This window comes from Podarcis tiliguerta, assembly GCF_965153285.1.
Source record: "Podarcis tiliguerta genome assembly, chromosome: 1".
In the NCBI taxonomy this organism is placed as follows: domain Eukaryota; kingdom Metazoa; phylum Chordata; class Lepidosauria; order Squamata; family Lacertidae; genus Podarcis; species Podarcis tiliguerta.
This window is the reverse complement of record NC_139534.1, coordinates 119,716,157-119,737,014: the sequence shown is the minus strand read 5'-3', so window position 1 is coordinate 119,737,014 and position 20,858 is coordinate 119,716,157. Positions and strand designations below refer to the sequence as shown.

Here is a 20,858-nt window from a genome sequence, read left to right as displayed (position 1 = left end):
AACAATACAGTAAGAGTAAATTTACTGAGGTTTTAGAACAAAGGAAGGAAGTCAATATGTGTAAATGTATGTAGTGATATGTTTTGTTTTCCTGTAAATGTGTGCTTTTTCGTTTTCGTTTGATTTTGTTTTGTTCCCCTTTTTTTCGGGGTTTTTTTTTTTTTTGTATGTTCCGTTTTGTTTGTTTGTATAGTATTTTTTTGGATTCAATGTTTGTAATTTTTGTTATGATTTTGCACTGGAAAAAATAAAAAATTAAAAAAAAAACAACCCAAATACATAATAAAAAAAGAGACCAAAAGGAAACCAGTAACACACACGCACACACACACACACACACACACATTTAAAAGGGCATCAGGTATCAATCAATCAGCCAAAGGCATGAATGTTTTCACCTGGCACCTAAAGGTGTATAATGAAGGTATCGAATCAGCCTCGCTGTGGAGGGCATTACACAAATGGGGAGCCACTGCAGAAAAGGCCTGTTCTCACGTTGCCACCCTCCAGACCTCTTGCAAAAGTGCCACACAAAAGAAGGGCCTCAAGTGATGATCGTACAGTCCCGGGCAGTTTAGATATCTCGAGGTATTGTGGTCTTCAGCCGTTTAAAAGCAAAGATGCCTTTGAGATGTTGGTGACCATCAGAACAGACCACACAGGGCAACATGGGACAGTCTGGCCCAATAGAAAGCCTCCCTTCCATTTGTTACGAACCTGCCCCCTCTCTGCTCCACACAACCACAGACCTCATGGGTACAAGCAGGTGCACTACCTATTAAAAAGGTAAAGGTAAAGGGACCCCTGACCATTAGGTCCAGTTGTGACCGGCTCTGGGCTTGCGGCGCTCATCTCGCTTTATTGGCAGAGGGAGCCGGCGTACAGCTTCCAGTCATGTGGCCAGCATGACTAAGCTGCTTCTGGCGAACCAGAGCAGCGCACAGAAATGCCGTTTACCTTCCCGCCGGAGTGCTACCTATTTATCTACTTGCACTTTGACGTGCTTTTGAACTGCTAGGTTGGCAGGAGCAGGGACTGAGCAACGGGAGCTCACCCCGTTGCGGGGATTCGAACCGCCGACCTTCTGCTCGGCAAGCCCTAGGCTCTGTGGTTTAACCCACAGCGCCACCCGCGTCCCTGCACTACCTACTAGGGTGTAGCAAATGGGAAATCCTCACTTCTGCAACCACTTTAAGGATGTAGCTGGGCAAGATCCCACCCTAAGCCTCGTTATGTAGCACACCTTGATCAGAGCCAAGATTTCCGAGCTAATAATAAGGCCTTAATCGCAGGGATTTCTTAGCCCTGCCACTTTGCCAATTCACCCAACTTGCTAGGCCGGGAAGGGAAAATGAAAAACCACAAGTTTTGAGAAGCTGGCCAATACCCTAGTTCTGAGGAGCTGACCCTCAGTTCCGTTGGCTTGCCGATATTATCCCTGCGAACATGTCAGCCTCCGCTCGTCAAATTTTGGGATCCCCCAAGTCCCTTGAAATGTGCAGGGTGACAACATCTGCACAGCACCCCAATTTGTCTCTCTCACTGTCTCTTTCTCTCAGTGTCCATCTTCTACTCTAGGTAATACAGAATGAAGGTGTACAGACTATGCATTTGCACCACAACTACAGTGGTACCTCGGGTTACATATGCTTCAGGTTACAGACTCTGTTAACCCAGAAATAGTACCTCGGGTTAAGAACTTTGCTTCAGGATGAGAACAGAAATTGTGCTCCGGCGGGATGGCAGCAGCAGGAGGCCCCATTAGCTAAAGTGGTGCTTCAGGTTAAGAACAGTTTCAGGTTAAGAACAGACCTCCAGAACGAATTAAGTACTTAACCCGAGGTACCACTGTATTAAGGAACACGATGAAAAGAAGGCTTTTATTTCTTTGGAAAGAATGAGGAATTTTCCCCTTCCCGCCCCCCATGCTATACATACAGCAATTTGCTGCCAAGGCTATCTTTTGCTCCTCTTTCCAGGTGCTTTTATTTCTGACTGTTCCATTCTACGTTCATTTAATTCTGTTGCAAACGGAAGGACCAGAGACACAGGCGTGAATACTAAAATGGCTTTTTAAAATTATTATTTAACAGAGAGCTTACGAGTGGCTCTGGAAGCCCGTTCTGCTTTTAGTTGGCCTTGAATTGCGTTCCTCACCCACAGCTTCCCTTCCGAAAAGCTCCCGCACCCAAGCAATGGCTCTTTGTGTGTGTCTCTGCACACCCTCCTTGCAACGTAACTTTACAATCAGGCTTGCTAAGAGTAGGCACTCGCTGGTGGCCAAAAAAAAAAAGTAAAGTTGTCTCAGGAGCAGATGTTTCCCTCCCCCCTCAACAGATGGACATGAGTAGGTAAATAATGAGGTCTAGTAACTTGATGGCTCCTTTTCAAGGTTGTTGATAGGATGCAGGAATCTTCTGCCCAACGTGGGGCTCAAAACCCACGACCTCCAGGTATAGGTAAAGGTAAAGGGACCCCTGACCATTAGGTCCATTTGTGACCGACTCCGGGGTTGCGGCGCTCATCTTGCTTTATTGGCCGAGGGAGCTGGTGTACAGCTTCCGGGTCACGTGGCCAGCATGACTATGCCGCTTCTGGTGAACCAGAGCAGCACATGGAAACGCCATTTACCATCCTGCCGGGGCAGTACCTATTTATCTACTTGCACTTCTACATGCTTTCAAACTGCTAGGTTGGCAGGAGCAGGGACCGAGCAATGGGAGCTCACCCCGTCGCAGGGATTCGAACCTCCGACCTTCTGATCGGCAAGTCCTAGGGCTCTGTGATTTAACCCACAGCGCCACCTGCGTCCCTCGTATAGGGCAGTATATAAATTCTTAATAATAATAATAATAATAATAATAATAATAGCACCATGCTCTAGCAACTGAGCCATCGTTCACAAATTTGGGTCCCCAGCTGTTGTTGGACTACAACTCCCATCATCCTTGACCACTGCTCCTGCTAGCTAAGTCCTGTCTACACTGACTGGCAGCAGCTCTACAGGGATTCGGAAAGGGGTTTCTCCCATCCTGCTTGGAAACGCCGGGGTCTTTAGTTATTGCGTTTATATCCCACCTTCCTCTCCAGGAGAGATTTGGGGTGGTGTACGTGGTCCTCCCCTCTCCCCACAACATCCCTGCCAGGCAGGCCAAGCTGAGAGGCGGCATGAGTAGGCCAAGGTAGCTATCTGGTGTAGCAATGTTTCCCACAGCCTGTCCAGTATCTCCTCCCTCGTCCAACCCAACTCCCAGTCATGCCAAAGCCTTCTGTTTGGAGCAAGGCCAGCACCAGCCACTCCTTGCATTCTGAATAAAGGTGACTAAAGATTTGGGAGAAGTTTGGCAGGGAGTGGGAGAGTGAAGGAAGAAAGGCCTCCCTTCTCTGAGGGGCAAAGGTGTTAGAGAGGAGTGCTGAAGGAAATTAGAAAGTGAGACAAATTGCTAATATGTATGATAAGAACCATGATAATAAGTAAGGGGGTGAGAAAGGAAAGCCGTGAGAGGAGGAAGAATGCAAAAGGCACAGAAAGGAGGCAGTGTGTTTGAGGGGGGAAATAAGGTACAAGTTGAAGGTGAGAGGGGAACGGGAGAGGAAATTCCAGGAGATGGTAAAAACATGCCTGAGAGGGGGTTAAGGACAGGAAAAATTATGAAAGAAAATGCCAATTCAACTTAGAGCATCTGGATGAGCAGATTTCACCTAGAATGGGGAGCCTGTGGTATTATCACCAAAGCAAATGTCTGTTCTTTGCTTAAGGAAAGCTAAACTACGGAACTCCTTGCCAAAAGGAAAATGCTGTGGGAAACAATTCAGTAACCACCAACCGTGGATTAGGTATCAGAAGGAAATGATGTCAGCTGATTATGCCAAACTCTGCCACCATCTTGTGGTTGGCTTTGCTTTGCCCTTTCATCAGAAGCATTGTGTGGGCCTTGTTAATTTTCAGGTGTCTCCAGTTGGGCCCAGGGGGCTGAAAGTTTCGAGAATCTCCATGGTACACCTCGCTTCCTACGTTAGTATTAGATTTGAAAAGGAGATTTTAAAAAATGAAGGTAAAGTCCCATCATTCACTTGGGCTTTACTCGACACAGCTAGGAGATAAGGCAGCTGTTCCACTAAGATGTCAAACCATTACAACGAAAGACTGCCTTTTATAATCTTGCAAACTCCTTCCCACTCCTTAAAAAAAGTACAGGGGTATTTTAAAAAACCATTTGAGTGAGACAAAGTGCTAAGTCCCTGCAATTATGTCACACTGGCTTGTCCTGACAAAAACGCACCCCCGCCCCCAAAATGGGATAAAACAAAGAGAAAGAAAACCCAGCCAACTTTCTCTGAAAATTAAATGTGGTCAGTTTTTGTGGCTGTTTTTCTCTTTGTTTCACCACTTGGGTGTCTGCTATGGATACTTTCAAAGGATCCTTTAACAATAACCTCACCAACACCCCCCCCCCCCGTTCTTTTGTTTTTTCAGATTTTGTTTAATTAGTTACTCAATCCATATTCTGTTTCCTATTTCAACAGAAAGCAGTTTATAAATCCCAACAAAAAGGAATCAAGGTCAGAAACACAATACGTATCCACATAGTAACTATCATAAATAAATACGCAAATCTCTCTTAATTATGTAGATAAGAAATAAAGCAATGCTGGCTTCACGGTTTTTCCCACATCGTGATTTTTGCAAAGCACGCACACACATACATCATTATGAAACCAATATCACGATATGGACTTCAAACTGGTCTGGGGCGATATATCGCCCAGCCCTATACAATACACATTACATATTTATCTACATGCTTCACCACAAATAATATTCTACCATGTTGGGAGTGGTACATGCAAAAGCCACACATTTACTCCAATGCATCTGGCCGTTAACCAAAGCTTGGTGGTTCAAGCCCACCCAGGGACAGCCGTGGGCAAGATTCCTGCACCTAGATGACCCTTGTCGACCTTCCCAACTCTACAGAGTTCTATGATTTCATGAAGTGCTGTTATAGGCTGAGATAATTCCCCACCCACTCTTTTCTCTCTGTGCTTGGCTAGCCAATTACTTCAGTGATGGCTCCACCGTATGCTTGTTTGTGTGTTACGAATTGTGTATTTGTGGGAGATCTTCTGTCGTCTACTTGTCTTCCTCTTATGTTTGCAGTGAACCAAATATGTAGGTTTACCGTACTTTTCTGGGTATAAGACTATGTTTTTTTTACTCTAAAATACTGTTCAAAATCTGGGCTCATCTTATACACGGATAGTATCTCTCCCCATTTTCTTAAATCGGAGTCCCCAAAAATAGGGGGTGCCTTATACCTGGGGGCGTCTTACAGACAGAAAAATACGGTATATGTTCTGAGTTTGCATTGTTTCTTTGCTTGTTTTTCTTTGATATGGAAAGTCTTAATAAAACTGTTTTTAAAAACTCTCTGTGTGTTGTTGTTATTGTTGTTGTTGTTTAAGTCAATTCATATCCTTCCCATCGCCCAGACTAAGGGTTTGGATTTTATACAGTGGTACCTCTGGTTAAGAACTTAATTCGTTCCGGAGGTCCATTCTTAACCTGAAACTGTTCTTAACCTGAGGTACCACTTTAGCTAATGGGGCCTCCCCCTGCCGCCGCACAATTTCTGTTCTCATCCTGAAGCAAAATTCTTAACAACGAAGGTACTACTTCCAGGTTAGCAGAGTATGTTAACCTGAAGCGTTTGTAATCCGAAGCGTTTGTAACCCAAGGTACCACTGTATAATAAATAAGGGGTGATATGATAGCCATGTTCAAATATATAAAAGGATGTCCCATAGAGGAGGGAGAAAGGTTGTTTTCTGCTGCTCCAGAGAAGCGGACACGGAGCAATGGATCCAAACTACAAGAAAGAAGATTCCACCTAAACATTAGGAAGAACTTCCTGACAGTAAGAGCTGTTCGACAGTGGAATTTGCTGCCAAGGAGTGTGGTGGGGTCTCCTTCTTTGGAGGTCTTTAAGCAGAGGCTTGACAACCATATGTCAGGAGTGCTCTGATGGTGTTTCCTGCTTGGCAGGGGGTTGGACTCAATGGCCCTTGTGGACTCTTCCAACTCTATGATTCTAAACATGTTGTTTTTTGTGTAAGCCCTGATTCTTTCCTAGCTGGCACTGCAAATTCCTTCCCCCAATTCTAGAATAGCTAACACGTGGAAAGGGGGACCTGCTAGCCAATATGATCTCCCTTGAAGCCCTCTTTCACTCTTTGTCTTCACTTCCTGTAAAAGTGGCTTCTCCGAAGATGTTTACAGACTTCACAACCCAAACTGTAGTCAATCCATTTTCAGGATTTCCTAGCAGTCAGGGCTCATTCTAACACACAAAGCAGTAAAAAATCACCTGCTCGTGCCTCACATCGCATTGCAAGGGGTTGGACTAGATGCCTCTCGGGGTCCCTTCCAACTCTACAATTCTATGAAAATGCACTGGTGCTGCATTAGCAAGCAAGGCCTATGTTATTCTTATATGTATTAAAAGTGGAAGTTCGCTTTTTAACCCCATACCTGGCTATTAAATTGCAGCCCAAACAGGAATGTATTGCAGAGCTTCCAAAAAGTTATCAAGGCTCAGAATAACCCTAATTGCCTGCAGGGAAGGAAAGGAACAAGCAAGGTACTCTTCTCAGTCCTTGCTAACTATTGGAGTTCGTCCAGAGGTAGCTAGACAGGGTTTCCTTGTTTATTTTATTACATTTTTATGATTATCCTGCCCTCGGCTCCAAGGAGATTGGAATGAGGTACCAAATTCCTCCGTACACTGCCATCTTTAACCTCAAAACAACCCTGTGAGGTAGATTCGTCTGAGAGGCAAGGTACTAGCCTCAAAATCACCTGGTGAGCTTCATGACTAAAGTGAGGATTTTAACCCTATTCTCATTGGTTGGCTCTGGCCATTGCACTACACTATCTCTCCCTCTTTGTTCTCTTTATGCTATTCCCCATCTCAAGAGAATCTACAGGATTTCCAATGGAGGCCCTTCTTCGAACAGTGCCTTGTGTCTTTGTGGGAAAATCAAATAAATCACGGTTACGGAAAGGTTCTGAGTTCACACGGCTAAAACATGATTCATAAGTCAACAACAAACCATTGTTTCAGACTGTGGTTTGTTGCCAGTAAACAAACTATAGTTAAGCTACTGGACTGTGTTCACGCACAACACGAAGTCATGGTTTAATAAACCATGGTTTGGTGTTATGGGACGAGGCGGTTGGATTATTTACATAGCTGAGCAATTGCCTAAAAATGGAAATATCCGGACAAAACTTTGCTTGGTTATAGCAGCCTCTGCCAACCTGGTGACCAACCAAAGTACAGTTTGAAATGAGAACATTGGGCAAAAGATTCTGACACTGCAGGGGGTTGGACTAGATGACCCTTGTGGTCCCTTCTAACTCTACAATTCTATTATTATTATTATTATTATTATTATTGCTCAAACATCATCACAGCAAACGTCCCCAAAGCAACTCTTTGTGGCTACCCAAGCAGCAAAATTAAGGACTGGGAGTGTCCAAGCTGGAGGCAAGTCAATCAAATACAGCGGGAGAAATAAGGGTTGGCGAATCCACCGTGAAAGAAACCGAAAGCTTTTAAAAGCAACTATTGCTTTGGCAATACCCCACATGTGCCCACTCAACCGCTTACATGATTCCACAGTTGCAAGAAACACATCTTTTGCTGTGGCAAAACACTTTGGAACTCTCTACCCATTGATATCAAGCAGATGCCTTCACTAAATTGCTGTTGGGTGTCTGCTAAAAAGTTTTTGGTTCCAGCAGCCCTACCCAGGCATGTAATTTTAACAGGTATAACTGTTTTACAATTACTGATTTCATTTTTTATGTAACTCCTTCTTAATTGAACCGACTGCCTTGTAAACCACTGAACAGGGGGTTTTTTCTTTCTTTCTGCAGTAAATGGCATATAAATTTTGCTAAATAATAAATTCCAAGACTAGCAGCAGAGAACCCCTACTCATTGTCTAGCTGATAAGACCCATATCCTGCTGGCTTTTCCTTTTTTTCCTTAGAAAGGTATACCTCACACCAAGCCTACTATATCTCTGGCATTTAAAATGGCAGCAAAGCTACAGACCTTTCTGCTGATTTTACTCGGCACTGCTATGAAAATGTGCAAATTAGACCCCATACACTGTCTGGAATTTTTATTTAATGCAAATCAATTATTACCAATGCACACCTTGCAGACAGGCCATATCTGTGTGCTTTACTCTGGATTTCACACAGACTTTAACATTTAGATGTGGGGAGGATGCCAAGCCATTGCTTGCCTCCCCTCAGTTCATGGAGTCACAGAGAACAAAGAACCTCACCACAGGCCACTGCTTTTATCTTGGATACATTTTGGGCTCTGCACAGAATTATGACAGGCCTCCAGCTACCTTGGCAATTTCATGGGCTTTAGGTCCTCGCTGTAAAGGAAAGTCTCTTAATTCAGTGGTGCAAAATCCACTATGGTCCCAAGAGCGATCTCCAGGTAAGGGCCCAGGTAAGGTCAGGAGGGACCCCTGTCTGAAACTCTGGAGACGCACTGCTTGCCAATCTAAAAGGTAAAGGTAAAGGGACCCCTGACCATTAGGTCCAGTCGTGACCGACTCTGGGGTTGCGGCGCTCATCTCACTTTATTGGCCAAGGGAGCCGGCGTACAGCTTCCAGGTCATGTGGCCAGCATGACTAAGCCGCTTCTGGCGAACCAGAGCAGTGCAAGGAAACGACTTTTACCTTCCCGCCAGAGCGGTACCTATTTATCTACTTGGACTTTGACGTGCTTTTGAACTGCTAGGTTGGCAGGAGCAGGGACCGAGCAACGGGAGCTCACCCCGTCGCAGGGATTCAAACTGCCGACCTTCTGATCGGCAAGTCCTAGGCTCTGTGGTTTAACCCACAGCGCCACCCGCGTCCCTATGCTTGCCAATCTAGACAATACTAAATTAGATGGGCCAATGGCAGTATAAGGCAGCTTCCTGATGGCTTTGCTTTACATCCAGTCAGGCCAGGTGAGACGAGCAGCCGATCCGAGAAACTGCAAAGGCTATCAACTCCTTTTTCCAACCTGAGCACCTCTTCACTCCTTGACCAGTCATTCCATAAAAACATGGAGACATTTGGACGCAACCAGTGTTCGAAATTTCCCAGGCGCCAGACACATTTTGCAACTGGTGTAAATTCAACTACGTGGAGATCCCCGGGTTCCAGGTTGCTGACTGACATCTCCATCTGGCTGGCCCCTCCAGCTTTCTTAAGCAAGTAAGCGGGTTACGCGGGTGGCGCTGTGGGTAAAAGCCTCAGCGCCTAGGGCTTGCCGATCGAAAGGTCGGCGGTTCGAATCCCCGTGGCGGGGTGCGCTCCCGTCGCTTGGTCCCAGCGCCTGCCAACCTAGCAGTTCGAAAGCACCCTCAGGTGCAAGTAGATAAATAGGGACCGCTTACTGGCGGGAAGGTAAACGGCGTTACCGTGTGCTGCGCTGGCTCGCCAGATGCAGCTTTGTCACGCTGGCCACGTGACCCGGAAGTGTCTCCGGACAGCGCTGGCCCTCGGCCTCTTAAGTGAGATGGGCACACAACCCTAGAGTCTGTCAAGACTGGCCCGTACTGGCAGGGGTACCTTTACCTTTACCTTTAAGCAGAAGAACTTATTTACTGAATGTATATCCCAGCTTTATATCCATGGAGTACATGGTTCACCCTCCCCCCTCAGTTAATCCTTACAATAACCCTGTAAGGTAGATTAAGAGGCTGTGACTGACTCCAAGGTCACCCAAGCTTCATGACCGAGTGGGATTTGAACCCTGATCTCCCAAGCCCTAGTCCGACACTCTAACCCAGGCATAGGCAAACTCGGCCCTCCAGGTGTTTTGGGACTATCATCCCTGACCACTGGTCCTGTTAGCTAAGGATCATGGGAGTTGTAGTCGCAAAACATCTGGAGGGCCGAGTTTGCCTATGCCTGCTCTAACCACTACACCACACTGGGTTCCTAAAGCAATTCTGCTATGAGGCAGTTATATGAAGAAAGTAGGTAAATAAATAAATGGGGGGGGGGGGCAAAAATGTCCCTTGGAAGAGAATCTGAAATGTTTTCCTTGAAGACTGAATTTGTTTTATTCCAGATTGTTTTATTTGATGCTTTAATGTGTTATAAACCGCTTTGAGGGTTTTTTCTTTAAAAGTGATAGTAGTAGTAGTAGTAGAAGAAGAAGAAGATTCACACAAAAAATGTGCCTAGACATTCTGTTGTGGTGACCGTAACCTCGGTTTAAGGTGTCATTTGATTATATATCTGAGTTTCTAACACTAGTCTCATCTGAGACAAGTTTAAAAAACAGATGTAACCAAATCACGTCTCCAAATTGGCCTGCCGAAACACAGAAAAGTTTTTGGCAGGTGGCTAAAAGGATACAATGATGGTGCTGACCTAATGTCACCAGGCAGGGAGTTCCAAAGATCGGGTGATGCCACACTAAAGGAATAATAGAATTGTAGAGTCGGAAGGGACCCTGAGAGGACCATCTACATCAGGGGTCAGCAGCCTTTTTCAGCTGTGGGCCGGTCCACTGTCCCTCAGACCATGTGGTGGGCCAGACTATATTTTTTTTGGGGGGGGGGGGAATAATGAACGAATTCCTATGCCCCACAAATAACCCAGAGATGGATTTAAAATAAAAGCACACATTCTGCTCATGTAAAAACACCAGGCAGGCCCCACAAACAACCCAGAGATGCATTTTAAATAAAAGGACACATTCTACTCATGTAAAAACACACTGATTACCGGACCGTCCGCAGGCCGGATTGAGAAGGCGATTGGGCCGCATCCAGCCCCCGGGCCTTAGGTTGCCTACCCCTGATCTAGGTCAACCCCCTGCAATGCAGGAATATGCAACCGTAAATGGCCCCTTACAATGTGAAATGAACGTTGAGTGGCCCTTGTATAAGTGCAAGTTCCACAGATCAAAGCGACTGGTTGGGTTAAGATTTTAGCTGGATCGCCCCTGCCCACAGAACCCCCTATGCCTGTACAAGGTCAAATAACTATTACACACCATTAGAATAGTGTTGAGCTTTCCACAGAATAGCTAAAATGATACACTTGGGTCAAGCAAGCACATAGCAAATACTTTAGGTGTGCATCAACCTTACTGATTTAAGCAGACACTGAATAACTAACCCTAACCAGGTATAATTTAAGCCACTAACACCAAATATGCTTCCTGTCATTCTGCCTAATATTGAAACCATCAGACAGCTAAAATAAATAGTCATAAAAAGTTAAAAGGCAGGACAGGAAGAGCACCCCTAATTCTAGATACCCACAGCACCAAATTTTTAGGCACTTGGGAGGCAGAATACACAAGGTATTTTCAATACCAATTTCCTTAGGAGGAGGAAGAAATACCAATTTCTTCTAGGAGAGGTTTAAACATTTTACTTACGCCCCCCCCCCCCAAAAAAAAATGCTGACGTTCAAGAACTAGTTGACAAGAACACTTCTGGGAAAGATTAACCTGACAAACTTGACATCACTGACATTTGTGTAAGTTAAAGCAATACCTTGGTGACAAGCTCCATCAAGTAATTTGACAGGTCTTTACCCCGGTTAGTAGAGAGCATCATTAAGAAGGGGGTTTTTAGTTCATAAAAAGGTAGTATGCATGACTCTCAATTGATGGAAGCCCAAGTTGGGGGGGGGGGGAGCTAGCCTTCCACACAACCTGGTCCTATCCAAAGTCTTTTTGAATGTTACTCTCATCAGCTGCAGACAACATCTGGAGGACAACAGGCTTTTGTAAGTGTGGGGAAGGGCGACAGGGAGATTTTAAAAAATGTGATAATCTTTGCGGAAAGTAAATTAAGGTTCTCACTTGGTTAGAGTGTGGTGCTGATAACGCCAAGGTCAAGGGTTCGATTCCCTTGCAGGACAGCAGCACAGGGTTGGGCTAGATCAGACATGGCCAAACTTGGCCCTCCAGCTGTTTTGGGACTACAATTCCCATGGGTTGGGCTAGATCAGGCATGGCCAAACTTGGCCCTCCAGCTGTTTTGGGACTACAATTCCCATCATCCCTGACCATTGGTCCTGTCAGCTAGGGATGATGGGAGTTGTAGTCCCAAAACAGCTGGAGGGCCAAGTTTGGCCATGCCTGGGCTAGATGATCCTCAGGGTCCCTTCCAACTCCACAATTCTATAATTCTGTACATGCAACCCCATTTACAACAGCCAAGTATCCCAATTCCTAACAAGTTAGAATTTACCTAAGGAGAGCCCTGTGGAATAAGGCCAAAGGGCCCCAAATCCAACATCCTGTTTTCAGAGAAGGCCAACCAGCTGCCATGGGGAAGCCTACAGCCAGGACCTTGAGTGTAACCCCTTCTTATTTTCCAAGCAGCAAAATATCCCATCTCTCTTTTAAAAGATGTGGAAGCTTTAAGACTGATGGGATTTCGGTGGGGTATATGTTTTCCCACCCCCAACAGTGCACACATAAGAGGGCCTATTCTAACAATAAATTCACAGTTAGTTCTCCATGAAACTCTCAAACTCAGAAAAAATAGTTGCATTATTGCAGCTTAGGAACCACTTCCACATGGCCTAGCCATATCTGCAGAAAGGAGATACATGAGACGAATGGATCGCCTGGAGAATAACGGCGTCATTTGCCACGTCACACGGATGTAACGTAAAAATGGTCCCCATGCAACATGCCTGACAGCTGCAGTGGCCAGTCCAACTTGGAGCAACAAGATGACCAAAATATAATGACCACACTACAAAACTCAATCTAGTTTGAGGGGGCCCTCCCCAAAAAGAAGCTTGCGGATTATAGTTCTGCAAGAGGAACATGCTGCTCAGACACATCTCAGCACCTCCACCTAAGAATGCTTCTAACCAGCTCACGAAAATATTCAGCAACAAGTTTATTGCGGCAGGAAACAACCTACTACAGTCATACCTCGGGTTACAGACGCTTCAGGTTGCATTTCTTCGGGTTACAGACGCGCCGAAACCCGGAAGTACCGGAATGGGTTACTTCCGGGTTTTGGCGATCGTGCATGAACAGAAGCGCTAAATCGCACTTTGTGCATGCGCAGAAGCACCAAATCGCAACCCACGCGTGCGGAGACGCGGCACTGCAGGTTGTGAACACTGCGGGTTGCGAACATGCCTCCCACTCAGATCACGTCCACAACCTGAGCGTCCACTGTACATCAGAAGCAATTAGAGCCAACCAGTGGCCACAAAAGTTAAAACACAACGCCAGGTTTAATTTTCAGCATATAATGGTTGGACCACTGTAACCTACAGAACCGGGGCAGGAGGCGTTGCGAGAGGTGGGGGAGGGAAGAATACAAAAGGATCAAATTAGGCGAGACTTTGAGAGGTCCTTGATTGGATCTCCTGCAGGTATTTGGTTTTCTTTAAAGGTTAAAAGAAATGTAGGGAAGTAAATCTAATCAGGGCTGCGGTGCAGGAGAACAGCCAACAGACACAAAAACATTTACTAGCCAAAACCCCTCCCCAGTGTGGAAACTCTTTGCCCAAAGGGGAGAAACATGCAAATTTACACATCCCTGTGTGCCCCCTACCTGCCCCCTACAAATAGGTAGCAGCAATTTTGATCGGGAAGATGCACCTGGGAAAGAGGATGCGAGCTTTTCTAGCTCATGGGCCCAATTCAGACACTCACCCTCTTCAACTAGGGGAAAAAGGGGGGGGGCAGGAAATCTCCTCTGCGATTTTGGCCCTGTCTGTAACCTTCATCCGGGAAGAGCTTCCTACATGGGGAGTGTCCTACTGTGGGAATCCCCTTTGATGTTAATTGTGTGCGACAAAGACACATGTACCTGGTGCTGCCATATGTATAGCCAGCTGCTCCACACACACACACACACACACACACACGTACACATGGAAAACCAGATGTGTGCGCATACAACACATGGCCACAGTCTAGGGCCACGCAACACTAAACAAACATATACGAGTCATAAAAAGCTTAGATCAGGGCAAGGCCAGTGTGGTTTAGAGCAGGGTGTTCCAACGCCCAATTGTGGCCCTCGAAGCCTTTATGGGCGGCCCTTGGCAAGCCTAGTTAGCACATTTCCAGGGTTGGTAAGGAGGTGGCAGGGCTGCAGTACCTTGCCAGGAGTGTTAAGAAACTGGGATAGAAAAGCCAGGAGCCAAATGGCTTCTGGGACCTGGGTTGTGGGCGCCAAAACAGAATGCCAGCACTTTTTATTTATCATTTTGATAAGCATGAATTAACACACAATTAATTCACATTGTTAATATCGTGTTTTTTAGCAGAAATTTGTTAACACATGTTTAATTTGGTGTTTACATCAAAATATATTAGTACCATACTTCAGTTTTCAAAACACTCTACTCTTTATTGTTAAACTCTTTAACGTACTGTCTATCTTTAACGTATACTTCGAGGCTTCGAAGCACATACATTTCAGTAATCCTTTAGTGTCAAGCCAGGCGCAAAAAAATTGGCACCCACGACTTTTGGAGGTCCTCACAAATGGAAAATCTTTAGGCGCAAAACGCGCCTGGCGCCCTGCTAATTTCGAACCCTAGCCTGGCACCTACTTCCCAAAGCCCAGAGTCTTGTTTAGTGGGCTTTGGGTTGGGAGGGCAGTGTAAGGGCTGGGGGCGTGTGTCAATTTTTTGCCTCAATTCGCCCCCACACACACACGTGACAAGGCACTGTGCGGTCCACATGTTCCGTGTTGAAGTACTTTTGAGGCCCACGTGCTATGAGAAGTTGAGCCGCCCCAGTTCAGAGTGTCAACAAACCCAGGTTCAAAATCCTGTCCAACCATGAATGGGTGACCTTGGGCCAGTCACCATCTCTCAACCTAAGCTTCCTCATGTGGTTGTTGAGAGACAAAAGGGCGGGGGGTGAAGAGAGTGTGAGGAGAAAGACCCTTGAACTTTAGAGTATAAATGTATTAAAAAACCACCACACAAAAAGATTAAGATTTCATTATATTTCCTCCCGCCCCCAATGTTTCACAGGGTCCTTCACATTAATATAGTACATTTAAGTGTTTCTGAGCGTTATACAGCACTTTTGAATCACATGTTCTCAGCAATACTCAAACACAACCTAGTAAGGTAGGTGGGCATTTTTCATAAAATCATAGTGTTGGAAGGGATTCCCAAGGGTCATCTAGTCCAACCCCCCCCCCCCCCAGCAATACAGGAATCCTGCCCACAGTTGTCCCTGGATGGATTCGAACCACCAACCTTCTAGTGAACAGCCAGACGAAAGGACCTTCTCATATTTATTTTAAGATTAACATTCTTTGAAACCAAATAAACTCCCATGAATACATTCACATCCAGTGAACCAGTTGTGTTTACTTCTGAATAAGTATGCATAGGATCAAGGGTTTGGCAAGTTTGTGGCTGGGGCAAGATTTAAATTTATCAGCGACTTAACTTTCCAAACTTTTTATGTCGGCGGCACACTTTTTACATATGCATCATTTCACAGCACGGTAATTCAGTTTTGCATCAATTCGCGCCACAGTAATTCAGTTTTACTAGCAAACCAGAGGTTAAACTAACCCTTTTCCAGCTCTGCGAGGAGAGCGGGAAGCGTCCGCATGACACACCTACACACTGCAGCCGACACACTAACGTTGGAACTCAGCAAAGTAAAATTCAATAATGCAAAAGTTTTGCATTTGGGCAAAACAGAAATCAAATGGCGATGCCTGCATTGACAGTAACGCATGCGAAAAGGAGCTTGGGATTGCAACGGAAACGAGAGTCCGTGGTGTGATGCTGCGGCAAAAAAGGCCAACGCAGTTTGAAGCTGCTAATCATAGAGCCATAGTTTCCAAGGGCCAGATTCAAGTACAGTGGTGCCCCACAAGATGAATGCCTCGGAAGACGAAAAACTCGCAAGACGAAAGAGTTTTTCGTTTTCTGAGCTGCTTCGCAAGACGGATTTCCCTATGGGCTTGCTTCACAAGACGAAACGTCTTGCGCCTTTTTTTAAAAAACCGCCAATGCATTCCTATGGGAAACCGTCAATACATATTGGTGCTTCGCAAGACGAAAAAACTAGAACGAAAAAACTCGCAGAATGAATTAATTTCGTCTTGCGGGGCACCACTGTACAGTGGTACCTCACGTTACATATGCTTCAGGTTACTCCGCTAACCCAGAAATAGTGCTTCAGGTTAAGAACTTTGCTTCAGGATGAGAACAGAAATCGTACTCCGGAGGCGCGGCAGCAGCAGGAGGCCCCATTAGCTAAAGTGGTGCTTCATGTTAAGAACAGTTTCAGGTTAAGTATGGACCTCCAGAACGAATTAAGTACTTAACCCGAGGTACCACTGTACTCCGTTCCACTAGCAGCAGCCAGCAGAACTGAACTCTCAGTAGCACATCCGGGCTTTCCTCTACCTCCATGAATCTGGGAGAACATCAAGTACAGTGCATTTTGGGGAAAGGGGGGGGGGAGTGGAGAGATCATTTCACTGTTTTGACAGAGTGATCTCGCTTGAAATGCACCCCCAAGTGCGCAAGAAGTAATAGCTGCACTTTATTCCAAGTACCACATCCAGTTCTGGCCCTTCCGCACTTAGGAAAAAAAGGACAGGTTCAGAGGAGGACATGGCCAGTGGTATGGAAAACATGTCTTAAGAGGAAAGGATGGAGGGAGCTGAGTTATGTTTAGCCCGAATGCGGAAAGATCAAGGTGGAAGACACACTCTTCAGATATCTGAAGAGCTGCCACACAGAGGGGAGGAAAGAGAAGCTTTAATGGGAGATTTCGGATGCAAAAAAATAAAAAGAGGAGAGCGGCTCAACAATGTCACCCGTTACCCGCACAAACTAGGACTACAAGCAGATGGTTGGACATCTGAGGACGCTCTGCCCGTGGGATTTCTGCATCGAGGGAGGGGGTGGACTACATGGCCTGCAGGAACCCCTCCAGCTCTTGCGATTCTTAAAGCGGGGGTATCCTAAGTCCCGGCCCTGCACAACTACACCAGCCCTACAAATCTGCGAGCGCTATCACAAATTATGACAGTCAGCAAACTAGGGAAAAAATCAATTATCTGGAGTTCCTGCGGGTCGTGCTAAAAAAAAAGAAGAGAAACATCATACTTTTCAAAGGGGGGGGGGAGAGGCCGGGCGCTCTTTTTTTCGTTGGGCTTATTATTTTTGAAAAGTCCAGAAACAAAGGATTCAATCAAGTTAGCTACATGCTGGAGTCAGCTCTCGTGTTAAGACCGAGACAGTGGGGGGTTGGAGGGTGGGGCAGGGATTGGGGTGGTGGGTTGTTGTCGCTTGTTTTGCTTGTTTTACAGGAAGACAGCATTAAGCTATAGTTGCAAAGGAAGAACTGGGAGCCTTTCCGTTTCAAAACTAAGGAAGTAAAGGCTGTAGCATGGCTCCTGACAAACACACATTAAAAATAATAAATTATCTGCCTTACAGGAAACCTTGAATTCCTTTGTTTGCCCAGGTTTCTCTCTCCCCCCCCCCCAACCCCTTCCATTTTAAATTAAGAGTAGGGGAAACTGAGGGAGAGATTAAGTATACAGAGAGCATTGGGGAACTAGCTTTTTCTTCCTTCTCCAACCCCCAAGAACAGAAACAGTTGATTACAATAAGTCTGCACATCCTAAATAAAGGAACGAGGCTGTTTTGTTCTCCTCCACTCCCAAAAACCCTACACCATATATCCACGTACACAGAGATTTTTTTTTAAAGGGGGGGAGCAAACACTCCCCTTTCGCCATCTCTCGCTGGACAAATCTGTTGTTCTGCTTGACACCCAGTCTATAAAGCGCCCCCTGGAAAGACTTCTGTTGTTTTTATTAACTGGATTTCTTTTCTTCCCTGTCTCTCTCTTTTTGTCCTCTACTCCACTCGTCCCTAAAAATCCATCATTAAAAGAAGTAGAAGATTCCTGCCCTCCTCCGCACCTCTCTGGACAACCTAACCAACGCGAACTGCTTATTTAATAACAATAATTGTAAAAGTAATTGGATTTAGGTCAATTGCATGTGAAATAATTGGTAGTGGGGGGGAGAGAGAGAGAGGTTGCGGGGAGGAGTCTAAAGGAGTCGACTGGCACCGGATTTTCATAAAGGGCAGGTTCCTCCCCCCCCCCACTCCGCCAATGTGAATTATGAAAATAGTAACCACACCTGCAAAGCGTGGAATTGGGGGGGGGGGGAGAATATTAATCTTTTCTCCTCCCTGAAAAATCCACTTTATTTTTCTAAAAGGAAGAGAGAGAAAAGAAATGGGGGAAAAGAATGGATCTGTGGGAAGATTTTCAAAGAAGTAAAAAAACCCATAATATATCGTCCCCCCCCCCCCTTTTATCATCAAGTGTGGTGGCACGTTTCCCAAGCACGTTTCTCTGCTTTTCCAACCCCCCCCCCTTCCCTTGCTGTTCCTTCCTTGGACAGCAGGGTAAACACAGAGGGGAAGGGGCAAAAGTTGTCATCTTCCTGCTTCTTAAACAGGGTGGGGGAAACAACAACACTTTTAAAAAAAAAAAAAAATTACTTTTTATAACAAAAGGAAGGAAAAGCCCTTCCACTCTTGAGTTCGCAATCTCTCACACAAAATGACTTTAGCCATTCCCCAATCCATTACACGTTTTACTTGGGAGGAAGCACCACGGAATTTACTTCCTAAGCAAAAAAAAAAAAAAAGCAGGCACCAGATCAGATCCTTTTCCCCTTCCAAATGGCGAAGGATTAGCGGGGGGGGGGGGGGCGGGTTGTGCACAGAAAGAGGCAGACCTCGGATCAGCCACGCTCAGAGCAGCCCCGGTTGGAATTAATGGCCACCCATGACTACCCACTTGGGCCCATGCACTCCAACGGGCCTACTCCCGAGTAGGACTTCCTTAAAACTACTCCAGATGAGACGCCAAAAAAAAAAAAAAAGCACGTAGGATCCACGGAAAATGACTCACCAGGGTCGAAGTCGGGAACGACGGCTTGGTATTGGGGTCCCACTCTCATGCCTCCTCCTCCTGATGTGGAAGCAAACAAGAATTAAAAAAAATGCTTGCCATACCTGTATTCCCAAAAGTCTGCAAGCTTTTTTTTGGAGGGGGGGCAAACTCTGCTCGATTTCCTCCCTTGCTTCCCTCCACCCCCGCTCCTGATTTAAAAATAAGAATGCTTGCTTTACAAAAACCATGCGCCTATTTCCAGAAGTATGCAGAGTTTCCTCCCCACCCCCCCTTCTCAATTTTCTCTCCATCCCTTCCTCCCCCCCACCCCAATATCCCCGGGAGACTCACCATGCTCCTCATCGCTGGAAGACCCCGAGCTGCCCTCTTCCCAAGAGTTGGCGGCGCTGCTGCCATTGCCATTGGGCGCCGCCGCCGATGCCAAACTTTTACTATTATTCCCATTGTTGGCGCTGCCGGCTGCGACGGAGGCAGAGGCGCCCTGAGAAGCAGCGCCGCTCGCCTGGCTGCTGGCATTATTGTTTCTGCCCCTTCTTTTGCCCGAGATCTCCGGGCCCTTCTCTATCATGGCTGGCATTGGGGGTTGGGGGGGAGGCAAAAAAAAATAAATAAATAGGAAAGAAGAAGAGGAGGAGTGTGAAGGGTGGTTGGGGGTGGGTGGGAGAGATAGAGAGAAGGTGAAAAGGAAAGAGTCAGAATTTAGAGGGAGGAGAGAATAGCAGAAGACGAGCTTGCTGCTTTCTTTTATTTTTTCCTCCCCCCTTTTTTTGCAAAGAAAGGGGAGGGGAAGCAAGCTGCAATTGCAAAGCTCTTCCCCAGAGGCTGCTTTTATTGCAATCTCCCTTCTCTCCTCTCCCCTTCCTTCAAAGAAGAAGGGGGGGAAATTCCCTGCAATGAGAGGAAGCCTCGAACTTTGAAGCTCATCCCCTCCTCTCTCTCTCTCTCTCTCCCTCCTTGCACTTCCCTGCACTGGGACTAGTCACTGTCAACCTGAGCTGCTAGCCTCCCCGCGAGCCGGCCCCCCTGCGCAGCCCATTGGCCGCCCACACATTTTGGGAAGCCTCCCCGCCACGCCATTGGCTCCGCCGAGCCGCCCGTCAAAGCCGGTCCGGAGCTTCCGTTTGCTCAGGTTAGGTGGAGAAGGCGGGGGGGGGGGGAGAGCGTTCCCTTTGCAATCTCTGCGCCCAATGAGGCAAGGCTCGTTGCAAGGCTACACTGTGTCTTGACTGAAGCGAAAAGAGGAAAAGAAAGATTGCAATTAAAAAAAAAAATTAAAAAGGGGAGTTCGGGGGCAGTGTTGGCAAATGCACTCTAGCCATGCTCAGGGGAACAGGGAGCTTGGGTACAAAATATAAGAGGGTGGCGTAGCCGCAGCAAAAAAAAAAAAAAGCGAGTTGCAAGCAATTTCTCTCTCGTGCTCACATATATTTCCCACACCCCCCCCACCTCCGCACCCATCAGAAGGGTGACGAGTAGCTTGGGACTATTTTTTCTCCCCCTCCTCCTCTTTGGCGGAAGGTTACTGGTGACACGCTGAACAGTTTGAATGGAATCTCCATACAAAGAAACTAAGATAATACTACGAAGTCGCTCGCTGTGGTGCGACGGGTGCCCTCGCCCCACTCGCGCGCGTGGAAAGATGTTATTGCATTGTTTCGTTCCTCCTCCCCCCCCCCCTTTTCTCTCTTTTTTTCAAATGCCCAAAACCTTTCTCTTGCGTGTAAAGTGGCAGCTATTGCTTCTTTACAGAGAAAGGCGGGGTGCGCGGATAGGCAAAGTCATCTAAATTGCTGGAGTTGTGTGGTTTTTTCCCCCCTTTAAAAAGCAAAAAGCAAATTGCTTCTC

General features: G+C 46.3%; 1 protein-coding gene across 2 annotated transcripts in view; it reads right to left on the bottom strand.

Moving 5' to 3' along the window:
- Positions 1-20,005, bottom strand: part of RCOR1 (REST corepressor 1) — a 161,257-nt gene extending 141,252 nt beyond the window's left edge. For both annotated transcript variants that reach the window (XM_083438170.1, XM_083438171.1), the window contains exons 1-2: positions 19,344-20,005; positions 19,011-19,070 (exon numbers count right to left, since the gene is read on the bottom strand). In XM_083438170.1, the coding sequence (XP_083294296.1) occupies positions 19,011-19,070; positions 19,344-19,590 (307 nt within the window). In that variant the 5' untranslated portion in view covers positions 19,591-20,005. The remainder of the gene's footprint in view (positions 1-19,010; positions 19,071-19,343) is intronic.
- Positions 20,006-20,858: the final 853 nt, after the last annotated feature.